Source organism: Scleropages formosus, chromosome 10 (genome assembly GCF_900964775.1).
Source record: "Scleropages formosus chromosome 10, fSclFor1.1, whole genome shotgun sequence".
NCBI lineage: Eukaryota > Metazoa > Chordata > Actinopteri > Osteoglossiformes > Osteoglossidae > Scleropages > Scleropages formosus.
In genome coordinates this window covers 31,836,767-31,847,069 of record NC_041815.1, presented here as the reverse complement: position 1 = coordinate 31,847,069, position 10,303 = coordinate 31,836,767, and the positions used below count along the sequence as shown (strand labels likewise).

The 10,303-nt window shown below is 46.1% G+C and overlaps 1 protein-coding gene across 7 annotated transcripts; it reads right to left on the bottom strand.

Moving 5' to 3' along the window:
- Nucleotides 1-1,042: 1,042 nt before the first annotated feature.
- alkbh8 (alkB homolog 8, tRNA methyltransferase) lies at nt 1,043-10,240 on the bottom strand. 7 transcript variants are annotated; one of them, XM_018736179.1, is made up of 12 exons: nt 9,102-9,423; nt 8,483-8,642; nt 8,001-8,235; nt 7,274-7,414; nt 6,922-7,017; nt 6,609-6,713; nt 6,410-6,498; nt 4,809-4,915; nt 4,508-4,659; nt 3,435-3,700; nt 2,387-2,536; nt 1,043-1,673 (listed from the first exon to the last, which is right to left on the bottom strand). In XM_018736179.1, exons 3-12 carry the CDS (start codon nt 8,137-8,139, stop codon nt 1,158-1,160), a joined length of 1,761 nt encoding a protein of 586 aa, XP_018591695.1. In that variant the 5' UTR covers nt 8,140-8,235; nt 8,483-8,642; nt 9,102-9,423; the 3' UTR covers nt 1,043-1,157. The 7 variants fall into 7 exon arrangements, with proteins under 7 accessions (XP_018591695.1, XP_018591696.1, XP_018591697.1 ...); XM_018736180.1 differs by having other exon boundaries at nt 9,341-9,415; XM_018736181.1 differs by lacking the exons at nt 8,483-8,642; nt 9,102-9,423 and adding an exon at nt 9,972-10,240.
- Between the last annotated feature and the right edge of the window lie 63 nt (nt 10,241-10,303).

Below are 10,303 nucleotides of genomic sequence, written 5' to 3'. Positions count from 1 at the left end.
TGATGTAATGTCTGGTTATTGGTTTTGTAATTTTTCGTTTTTTTTTTAAATTTCCCCTAGTTAGGTTGACTGAATTAATTAATGTTGTGTGTGATTTGTTACATAATTTTTTTTATAAAAGATAAGGAAACAAAGATGTCATTTCATTTTATTTGTCATTTGCACAGTGACACTGGGTGGGCTCTGTTTTTTTTTTATTTTTATTTATTATGAAACAAATTGGTGGGCTCTATGTAACAATAACAGGCCTAGTTATTGTTGTGTCGTGGGAATTATGTGTAGTACACGTAGAATCCAGTACACAAGAGACCTTCCTCTGCTGTTGTTGTTCTTGTGCCAAGATGATCTGGCCACAGCTTTTATTGCAAAGCATTCTTTTCCATTAGTAGACCACAGTACCACCAGGAGGGGGGGGTCATGTACGGTGTAAATGTTCATGCACCGTAACTTCATGAGCATCACCAGATAAAGCTTTTATTCAGCCACTACTCCGGCGTTGTTTTTGCTTGCTTGTGTATCTTATAATATTATTGGAAAAAAAAAAGAAATTATTTGATAGGAGGGTATCAGGATTTGTCTATCCTGTGTTTTTGCACCTACTTGCACGATGAATATCGGTGCATCAAGTGGAAGGCAACAAACAGGTTTACTTGAGAGTCACATGTCTGCAGCCATGTCTCCTTCTCTTAATGTAATGCATAAATTGTACTTTTGCTGAGATGTACGTCGCTTTGGACAAAAGCGTCTGCAAAATGAATAAATGTAATGTAATGAATTGAATTAAAATTATTTCCTCCTACCCTCAGTATTGTAACGGTAACGATAACAGTGAGCATTACGTTTACTTTCTGCACTGGAGCGCAATAAAAAAACCAGAGAAACGGTACAATTACCACTGTAACGTGCGCGATGGCACTGCAAAGGCCCTGCTGGCCGAGTATCACAGCCTCCTCCCAAGAGCAGGGAAATGCACTTTTGTTCACTGTGAGCTGCACGCTGCTTTGAACAAACATGATGGCAGATAAAGGCAAAGGACCACTTCTGCCAATGGATTTCGCTCTTTATTCGTTTTCTTTTTTAAACTGATGAAACATCATTGTACTCTGTTGCACTGGTGCCCTGTTTATCTTCAGTTCTGGTCTCAGCCAAACCACACATCACAGAGTCTTCTCCAGAATAACGCACCAGTTGCCCTGGTCATAGTAGCTAGTCTCAATGGTCGCGTTCCTCACTTTCCTGCACAGCTCCTCAAGCTCCCCCTCGCGGAACACGTGGTAGTAGCGGTGGTAAACAGGGGTGCTCCCCGACGCCAGCAGCGCGCCTTTCTCCCCGATGTGGCTGGGCTCCTGGCCTTCCTTCTGCACGCCACCTCTGAGGTGCCAGGGAACCAACAGGTCCTGGGAGCCGAACGCTGTGCGGTTCCTGTGGATGCTCAGCTCAGGCTGGCTGGATTTTGCTGCACTGGAACTAGTGCCCACTGTACGGGCAGCAGTGGTGTCCATCTGTCCCACACTGCCAGGCTCCACCCCCTCCACTGGACCCACACCTCGTTCTTTCAGGTACTTGGACTTCTGCCGGTTGTACTCCTGTTCTAGCGCCCACACATAGAGCAGGGCTTTTCCGCCAGGTTTCAGGAGTCGAACCAGCTCCTTAACAGCAGTAAGCCTTCGCTCCTAAACACAGAATGAACTTACCAACCTGCTATTTCGATACCACATGCACACTTCAGATCCAAGGTAAATGTCAACAAAACCAACTTGACCCATAATAATGGTAATATGAATTTCAGTCCTTCAGTCATGGAAAACTTATAATGGCAAGGATGAAAGCAGATTAGCAGAAAAGAAAGTGGCAGTAGGCCAGGTGACATTTTTGGAGAAGCTCTCAGTGACCCACAGTTGGTATATATTTACATTGATTAATTTAGCAGACGCTTGTCTCCAAAGTGACTTCCATTGAGCTCTATGTAGTGTTATCAGCCCACACACCTCATTCACCGTGGTGACTTACACTGCTAGATACACTACTTACAGTGGGTCACTCATCCATACATCAGTGAAACACACTCTCTCTGTATCAATCACACACTATGGGGAAACCTGAAGAGCATGTCTTTGGACTGTGGGAGGAAACCAGAGCACCTGGAGGAAACCCACGCAGACACAGGGAGAACATGCAAACTCCACACAGACTGAGTGGGGATCGAACCCACGTTCTCTCACATCACCCAGGCGCTGTGAGACAGCAGCACTGCTCGCTGTGTCACCATGTCGCCCCCATGTATTTTTCACCCTTTTGTTTAGTGTACAAAAGACGGTCATACTGAGGAGAACAACACGCTCCTGAACCAGGCAGTGGAGGCTGCAACCAGGTTCCCATGGCTGACCTGTGTGGAGAAGTGATGGATTACGGCGATGGAGATGCAGGCGTCGCACACGCCACTGCGGAGTGGGACCTCCAGTGCATCTGATGTGAAGGCCTGGAACCCACGGTCTGCGCAGATCTGCACCAGGCTGTGGCTGCGATCGCAGCCCAACTGTTCAAAATGTAACACACGCAGCAGCTTTGAGGTCACACAACCACACGGAGATCCGGTCAAGGACTGACCCCTAAACACATACTACGTGGGCATAAATCAGTAACAGTGATCTCACATGAATTACTGACATCGTGAAGCTTGTATGAAACCGCAGAAGATTACATTTCAGATTTAGGTATGCTGCGTATTACTCTGTTTATGCATTAATTTCAAGCTTTAGAATGACCTCTAATTGTGCAATTGCTATGAAAAGACAGTAAAATTCATGTGAAAAGAGATACAAAATCACAATGAACCAGTCATCCCAAGAAATGAATATTTTTCACATGAAAGCATAGAATAAAATAGGATCACATTCACCTTAGAGGCTGTGAAGCTATGGAGGGAACTGATGACAGTAATGATGTCCTCAATATAGCCTTTAGCTAAGGGAAATTTCACTGGATTTTAATAGTTACACACTCTCTGCCAGAAGGGTAAAAGCTGCACTATCATATATACAAACAAGCTCACACACAGCTCCTCCTGTATTTCCTCACTATGAAATAGAGTTCAGTGATGAGCGAGTGTGCTGTGTTCAAGAGTGGCTGTTTACCCCAAAAGTCCAGTCTGCGATCTCCAGAGAGCAGCACTCAGTTTAATTGTTACTCGTGCCCTCCTTAAACTCTTATTTACAGTTGCCTAAACACCCTCTGAGGAGCGTTGCACTCCGACCGTGTGTTTGAGCAAACACTTAGTGTCTTTTCCAAATTGTTTCAGTGCCCACCAGAGATCCCGCACAGAACTGTCAGCTGGGTGGACAGGGCTTTGGTCTAATGCTTCCCTCCCAAAATTTTAACTTGAATTAAGACACTGGTGGTGGACTGCCACCATCTGTGGTGCCTTGTGAACTTACTGTGAACACGGCAGGATTGATGCCCAGGTACTTCCCATTGCCACAGCCCACATCAGCCACCACAGCACCGGGGACCAGTGAGCGCAGGAAGTCCCCAACCCGAGGCCAGGGTGAATGGCGCGTACGGCTGAAGTGGCCGGCAATCTCGTCGTACACCGTGTGCACAAAGCGCATCTCCAGTTGAACGGCATCCACATCTGTGCAAGGGAGGGAGAAACGCTGGGGCACCTCCAGGGGGCGCTGGCTATCACAAGTGGAGGGATATGCTGCGGAGGGTGAATGTACCCATGCAGGGACACACACAAGGTCAGCCTTTCAGCCAAATCTGTTTCTCACAATTATATTTACAATTTCTCATTTATCTGACAGTTTTCTCTAAAGAAACATAAAACTGAGAGTAAACAAAAGTGAATGAACATCAACAGACAGCTTTAGACACAGACACAGGATTGCGGACGCACAGATTTGTCTGACACCACTATGTTTCTTGTTTCACATCCCTCCAGTAGCTCCTATAGAAGTGACATTCAGATAGCATACATACATAGATAATCACAGCAGATGGTGTTGGGCTCATTTATAGAGATGTCAGGAAGTCAGGAGAGAAGTGAATCTCAAAGAGATGGCTTTAAAACCCTTCCTGAATGTGGGACAGATACAGCAACTCTGAGGGATGCAGGGAGCTCAATCCAACACAGTGGAACAAAAACTAAATATCTACAGACAGCCTGTAGCGTAGTGGTTAGAACAACTGCCTTTGGGCCCAAAGGTCACAGCTTCAAGCCTCACCTCCTGCTGTAGTACCCTTAAGCAAGGTACTTACCCTTAATTGCTCCAGTAAAATTACCCAGCTGTATAAATGGGTAAAAAATTGTAACCTTAACATTGTAAGTTGCTTTGGAGAAAAGCGTCAGCTAAATGTAATGTAATGTAATTTTGGACCCTTGTGAGTAGACCACCAAGCAGCCAGAGATGGAGGAGCTCAGTGCTCTTGCTGATGTTGAGGGAGTGTCTTATACAATAAGAATTTCACTTCTATGGATGGCTTTTGGGAGGAACTGGGCAGAGCTCACCGCAATCACAGGGCATGTGTCGCACTTTTCTGAAGGTGAACGATGTCCTGGTGCCTCGTTCGTTCAAGGTCAGGTCACAAGGGTCAGGGGTCACTGCCACGGACCTCTCTGCATCACGGGCGGGAACTATGTCAAGCCTCCTGGGAGTTATGCTGGCAAATAGTTCAGGGCACAGCGTTGGAGGAACTTCAACAAAACATACTACAGCAGAGCGTGTTTTTATGTGAGCTGCTGTTACCCCTGTGAGAATCCAACAGACCGCCTGTGTCATCTCCCATAGAGCCACAGCTGCCCTTCTCACCCGTGCGTCCACAGGTAGCGGCTCTCGCCCTTCATCAGCAGCAGGCTCCGCCTAGGTAGTACCACGGCGACAGAGCGTCCATCGGGGTGCCGGAAATCCATCACTGTCTGATGGTGATATGGGAGAACATGGCAGAGCCGCATGTGGGGAGGACAGGTGCATAGCAACAGAGTGAAACATAGGGAACCATATTAAAAAGTGGAACGTGCTTGTTTTAGTTTCTTACATTCATTTATCTGACACTTTTCTCCAAAGTGACCAACAATGTTAAGCCACTTACACCGATTTGCCCATTTATACAGCAGGGTAATTTTCACCAAATACTGAGTCTGGAGTGTAATAATGTTGTCAATGTCATTTCTTTTGACTTTCTGGTTTAAGACAATACATTAAGTTCTGAATGAAAAACAGAGCTTTCATAATAGTGACAGTGTTCCCATGTATCGCCCCCACCCCATCTCTCTGAATGGACCTACACTCCACCCAGACTGATACCCTCCTCTACCTCTGACCGCTTGGTGGTTCCACACACAGAAAGTCCAAAATCAAAAGCATAAAGGTTTTTGGTTCTGGCTCCAATGTGGTGGAATGTCTTCCCCCTCTCACTCAGAACGGCCGAATCTCTCTATGCATCATCCCTCTATAAAAATTCAAGAAGGGTCTCAAAACTCACCTTTTTTAGACTCGCTTCTCACCCGATCTCCTAAGTGCTCAATAAACATGTACGTGTTTATTATCTGTTGGATAATTTAAAAAAGGCCAACATTCACACACATGTAATGTAGACTGGTTCATACCGTGGTATGTGACAAACTGACTCTACTCAAGAATCCTATGTCTGCATCTAAATCTTGCCTTCTCTTGGTGTAATTTGCTGTTTGTATCGTTCTTGGAGATGCACATCTCTCTGGAGGAAAGCGTCTGCTAAACGAATAAATGTAAGTCAAAGAACTGGGAAGACCAAATACATACACACACACACACACACACATTTTCAGAACCGCTCATCCCATACGGGGTCACAGGGAACCGGAGCCAACCCGGTAACACAGGGCGTAAGACCGGAGGGGGAGGGGACACACCCAGGACGGGACGCCAGTCCGTCGCAAGGCACCCCAAGCGGGACTCGAACCCCAGACCTACCGGAGAGCAGGACTGTGGCCCAACCCACTGCGCCACCACACCCCCGAAGACCAAATACTTTGATCAATTTCAACTTATTTTTAGAAAAAAGGGAGAGTTATCTTCAAGTCCAAAGTGCCTTTGGCACAGCTGTTGCTTGTTTAAGGCTACTAGGGCAGGAGTGCGAGTCCAATCTGGGTCCTTCAAGTGTGAGACAGTAGCGCTAACCACTGTGGCACCTGCTGTCATTACGTGTATTTCCACTTCTTGTTGTGTACAGCTGGTAGCATAGTGGTTAGAGCTACTACATATAAGGTTGCAGGTTCGAATCTCACCTCAAGCTGTAGCACCCTTGAGCAAGATACTTACCCTAAATTGCTCCAGTAAAATTACCCAGCTGTATAAATGGGCATAACTGTAAGTGGCTTCGGAGAAAAGCAACAGTTAAACGTAATGTAAATGTAAGATGAGGACCATACCTTTGCTCCAAGACTTAAGGAGAGGATTGTGTCCTCAAAGGCTGAGTGGGTGTCAACATGGGGAGGGATACCTGTCGATGACATCAGAACTGTACTGATTTTTACTCAACAGCTCTTGGTCTCCTGGTCAATGTGCAAGAGATGAGTTTGCTTGAGATGTCTCTAGTGCCCTCTAGAAGACACGGGAAGGACACCTCACCCTGTCCAGGTTGATACTGGTTCACCGTAAGCTGGTCTGGCCAGATGCTGATGTGCTTCTCTTTGAGACACCTCTCCAGCACAGGATGGCAAACTGCAGGAAGGCCTAAAGGGAGGGGGGGTGCACAAAAACCAATCATATCACAGGCAATAGCTCTAATGATATTTTAACAATTTTAATATGCCTCCACATTTACTTCAGGTTGTGGCCTAATGTTACCTTTACGCTAAATGTTCTCATTTTTCACACTTTGTAAAAAACTATAACAGAAAACATGAGATTTTTTCCAAGTCTAGGAATTATTTATACACACCTCCAGATAATGGCTTGTTTTTGTCCACATTATTGTTGTCATATCGAAACTCATAGCCAAAGTGCTTCACTCTTCTGTGTTTCAGAGTTTTCTGTACTGAAGTACAAAGTCACTCCATCATTAAAAACAGTCATCAGTACACAGAAAGTAATAGGTACTGGGAAGTATCAAAAACACAGAACACATTGGAGTCTATTTGATTCATTTAATATTTACAATTAGATACTACGCCACATTAAATACAGAAAAATGTGTGTTTTCTGTCAAAATTTAGTTTTAAACAAGCCACGCCAGGAATTCTATCACCCTTTTGAGAAGGCTGGCTGAACGGAGTTGAAGGAGTCTAGCTCACTTGTATTATCCCCAGGATCATCGCAGAAGGACCAGTCCACAGCCTCCAGGAGCTGGACCTCCTCCTCCGGAGATACAAAGTCCTCCAGCACTTTCAACCCAGGAGGCATTTCTGCTTTCATCCCGACATGTGACTCTACTACTGGGACAGGAGAGGGGAAAGGAGGATAAAGCGAGGGTTCACCGTACTCCACACGTAGGAATCAGCCACAATAATCACAATGACACTGGAAAAGGATTGTTGTGAACTCCAGAGTTACTGTAGTCACAATCACTTAAAGGTTAATAATGTCCTTTTACAGACTCTAATGTACGAGCTGTACTGTACTGCACTGGCTCCCTTCAAACACTGTCTCCAGCTGGTGAAGGACATAACAACAATAAGAAACTAAGCTGCCATTAACCATCAGGGTGTGAGAAAGTGTAAACCATGTGCACAGCTCTTTAATGAGTCAACCGCAGAATAATTTCCGTTTCAACTTGTTAATGATAGACAGCTGGTAGCGTAATGATTGGAGTTACTGCCTTTGGATCCAAAGGTTGCAGGTTTGATCCCCTCCTCTGGCTGTAGTCCCCTGGAGCAAGGCACTTGCCCTAAAATTGCTCCAGTAAAATTACCCAGTTGCATAAATGGGTAAATAATTGTAAGCTCGTAATAATTGTAACCTTAACTCTGTAAGTCACTTTGGTGAAAAGAGTCAGCTAAATGAATAAATAAATGAATAAACCTTTGTCCACAAAGGAGAGGTACAAGGTGACAGTGCGTCCCTGGCACTGCAGCTGCCTGCCATTCAGGGCAGCGTGGCACTGCCTGGCGTCCTCCGTGCAGCCATATGTGACAAAGGCGTACGGTTTGTTGGGTGGCATGAGAAGGCACTTGACGGAGCTGCTCCCTTTCAGGATGTCCTGCAGCTGTTCCCGGCTCACGCCGTTGCCTAGGCCCCCGTTTGCCACCACCAAATTCTGGAATGGCAAAACAGACACATCCATATTCCATTATTATCTGGAGCATTTACACTCAACACTGCCTTCTTGCGTTGGTAAAGTCGCACATTTCAAAGACAAGTCTGCAAGATAATTTAATAATGTTCATTTTTAATTTTCTTCACTTATTAAGATTCTCTGTGTTGCAGAGGGACTACGACCGACGGAGTGCGGCGAAGAGCACCGAACCAGAACAGGGGTGCGTCACCACCTTAGTTCAACTCACTTCCGCAGTGTTTACAGCTCACGTCTGCTGTTCCTGGGTACTGATGACCAATAAGAAGTCGAGGAACGTGTTGATGGGTTGCACTGGCATTCAAGAGCTGGCACTACAAGTATGTTATGTAGCAATGAATGTCCACGATTTGTAGAGAAGAGAGGCAAACCTGTAGGGACATCCGTTTCATTAGCCTCCTGTGTCGACTGTGACGAAGTCGCAGTAGTTTAAAGTGACTCCTGAGTTCACAACAACCCTTTTCTGCACCATTACAACTATCATTGTGAAATGATTTTACAAATGCGCTACTCAAGTGATGAACTTGTCCTCGCAGAGGTACAGTACAGACAGAGCCGCGCGCATCATCCTGCCTTGCAGACAGAGCGTGAGTGTGAGGTCAGGTCCCAGAGCACGTGCAACCAGAGCAGAACCATCGGTAAGCTTCTTATAAAAACAAACACTGACTGATTCTGTCCAAAATATTGTACATATAGGATAGCCCGCCTGAGGGCCTGTCGTGACCGAAACGAACGGACAGCACGATCATGATCATGAATGATGATGATGATGATTGATATGATAGACACAGTTCCCAACAAACTAGCCGCTGTGTTTTATCGTTACTCACTGGCACCTTCGACTTTACTCATACCACAGGACCTTTTTATTTATTAAAGAAATATACTCGTGTGCTGTAATAAAGGGCAACGAGGCAAGGGTTCGAATCCTTCAGCTGTTAATAACTCGTTGATCGGACACGAGCGCAACTTCCTGCTCGCGCGCCCCTCCTTCCGGCCCCTTGCTTCACAGCGCACAACGGACTCGTTCGTCTCATCTCTTTATTTCACACGCGAACACAGCAGTTACCTGAGTTGGGTACGACACCGTCTCGATACCTTCATGTTTCAGTAACGTGTGGCTGGCTTTTAGCTGCTTCCGAATTACTTTCTTATTCGCCTTTGTCATTTTGGTCGTTTTCACGCTCGCGCCATCGTTGGGCTCCATGACGCAACCGCTATATTTGCACGGCCGGAAACAGAAACTACGATTTACGGTTCCGAAAGTGGGGGAAAAACAATGAAATAAAGTTAACTAATTGTTCATTTCCCTTTATGCTCACGTACCGTCTTTACGATGATTTTTAAAGAAAATAACACTGTCTTTCTTGAGTGGAGTCCTGCTCTAAAAAACACGTCGGTATATACTACAAAAATGAGTGAGACAATAATAACAGGTTAAAAAAAGTCTTACTAATGTTCAACAACAGCACATGATTATAATATTATTATTATTTTCGAAAACTAAAGCAACATAAACGCTGAACGTAGCCTAGCGCGCTTCCCGAGTCCCCGTAGCGCTGCAGCCACCTGTTCGTAACCCCAGCAGCTCCGTCTGCTTCTTTCTTTGGGGCCATTGTGCGCCGCTCTCCATACTTTGGACGTGTGCCCAGAGCAGAGCAATTCCGCGCTCTCGCATGCCTTCGCTTCACTCCTCTCACCTTGACCGGCACATCGGGCCTACGGAGAAGTTCGTGCCGTTCGTCTGATCCGGTGTCGGGCTGCGGAGACGCAGAGCTGACAGCAGGCGGGTGGCGGGAGGATCGGGGCCCCCGTCCGTGTGTCTAAGAGGTGCCGAGCGCCAGCGTCCGTTTCTCCCTCGGAGAAATTGCTTGTTAATGCTAATTAAGGCGACTCCTTGCCGTCTCATTTTCGGCTGTGCTTTTCCCCACTTTCTGCGAAGGAGCAAAATGTCACTAGCTAGTGTATTTCCCCAGTTCGCAGGAAAAGCGCACGAACGGTGCGCTACAGTGTCACGGAATCGTCAGCAATC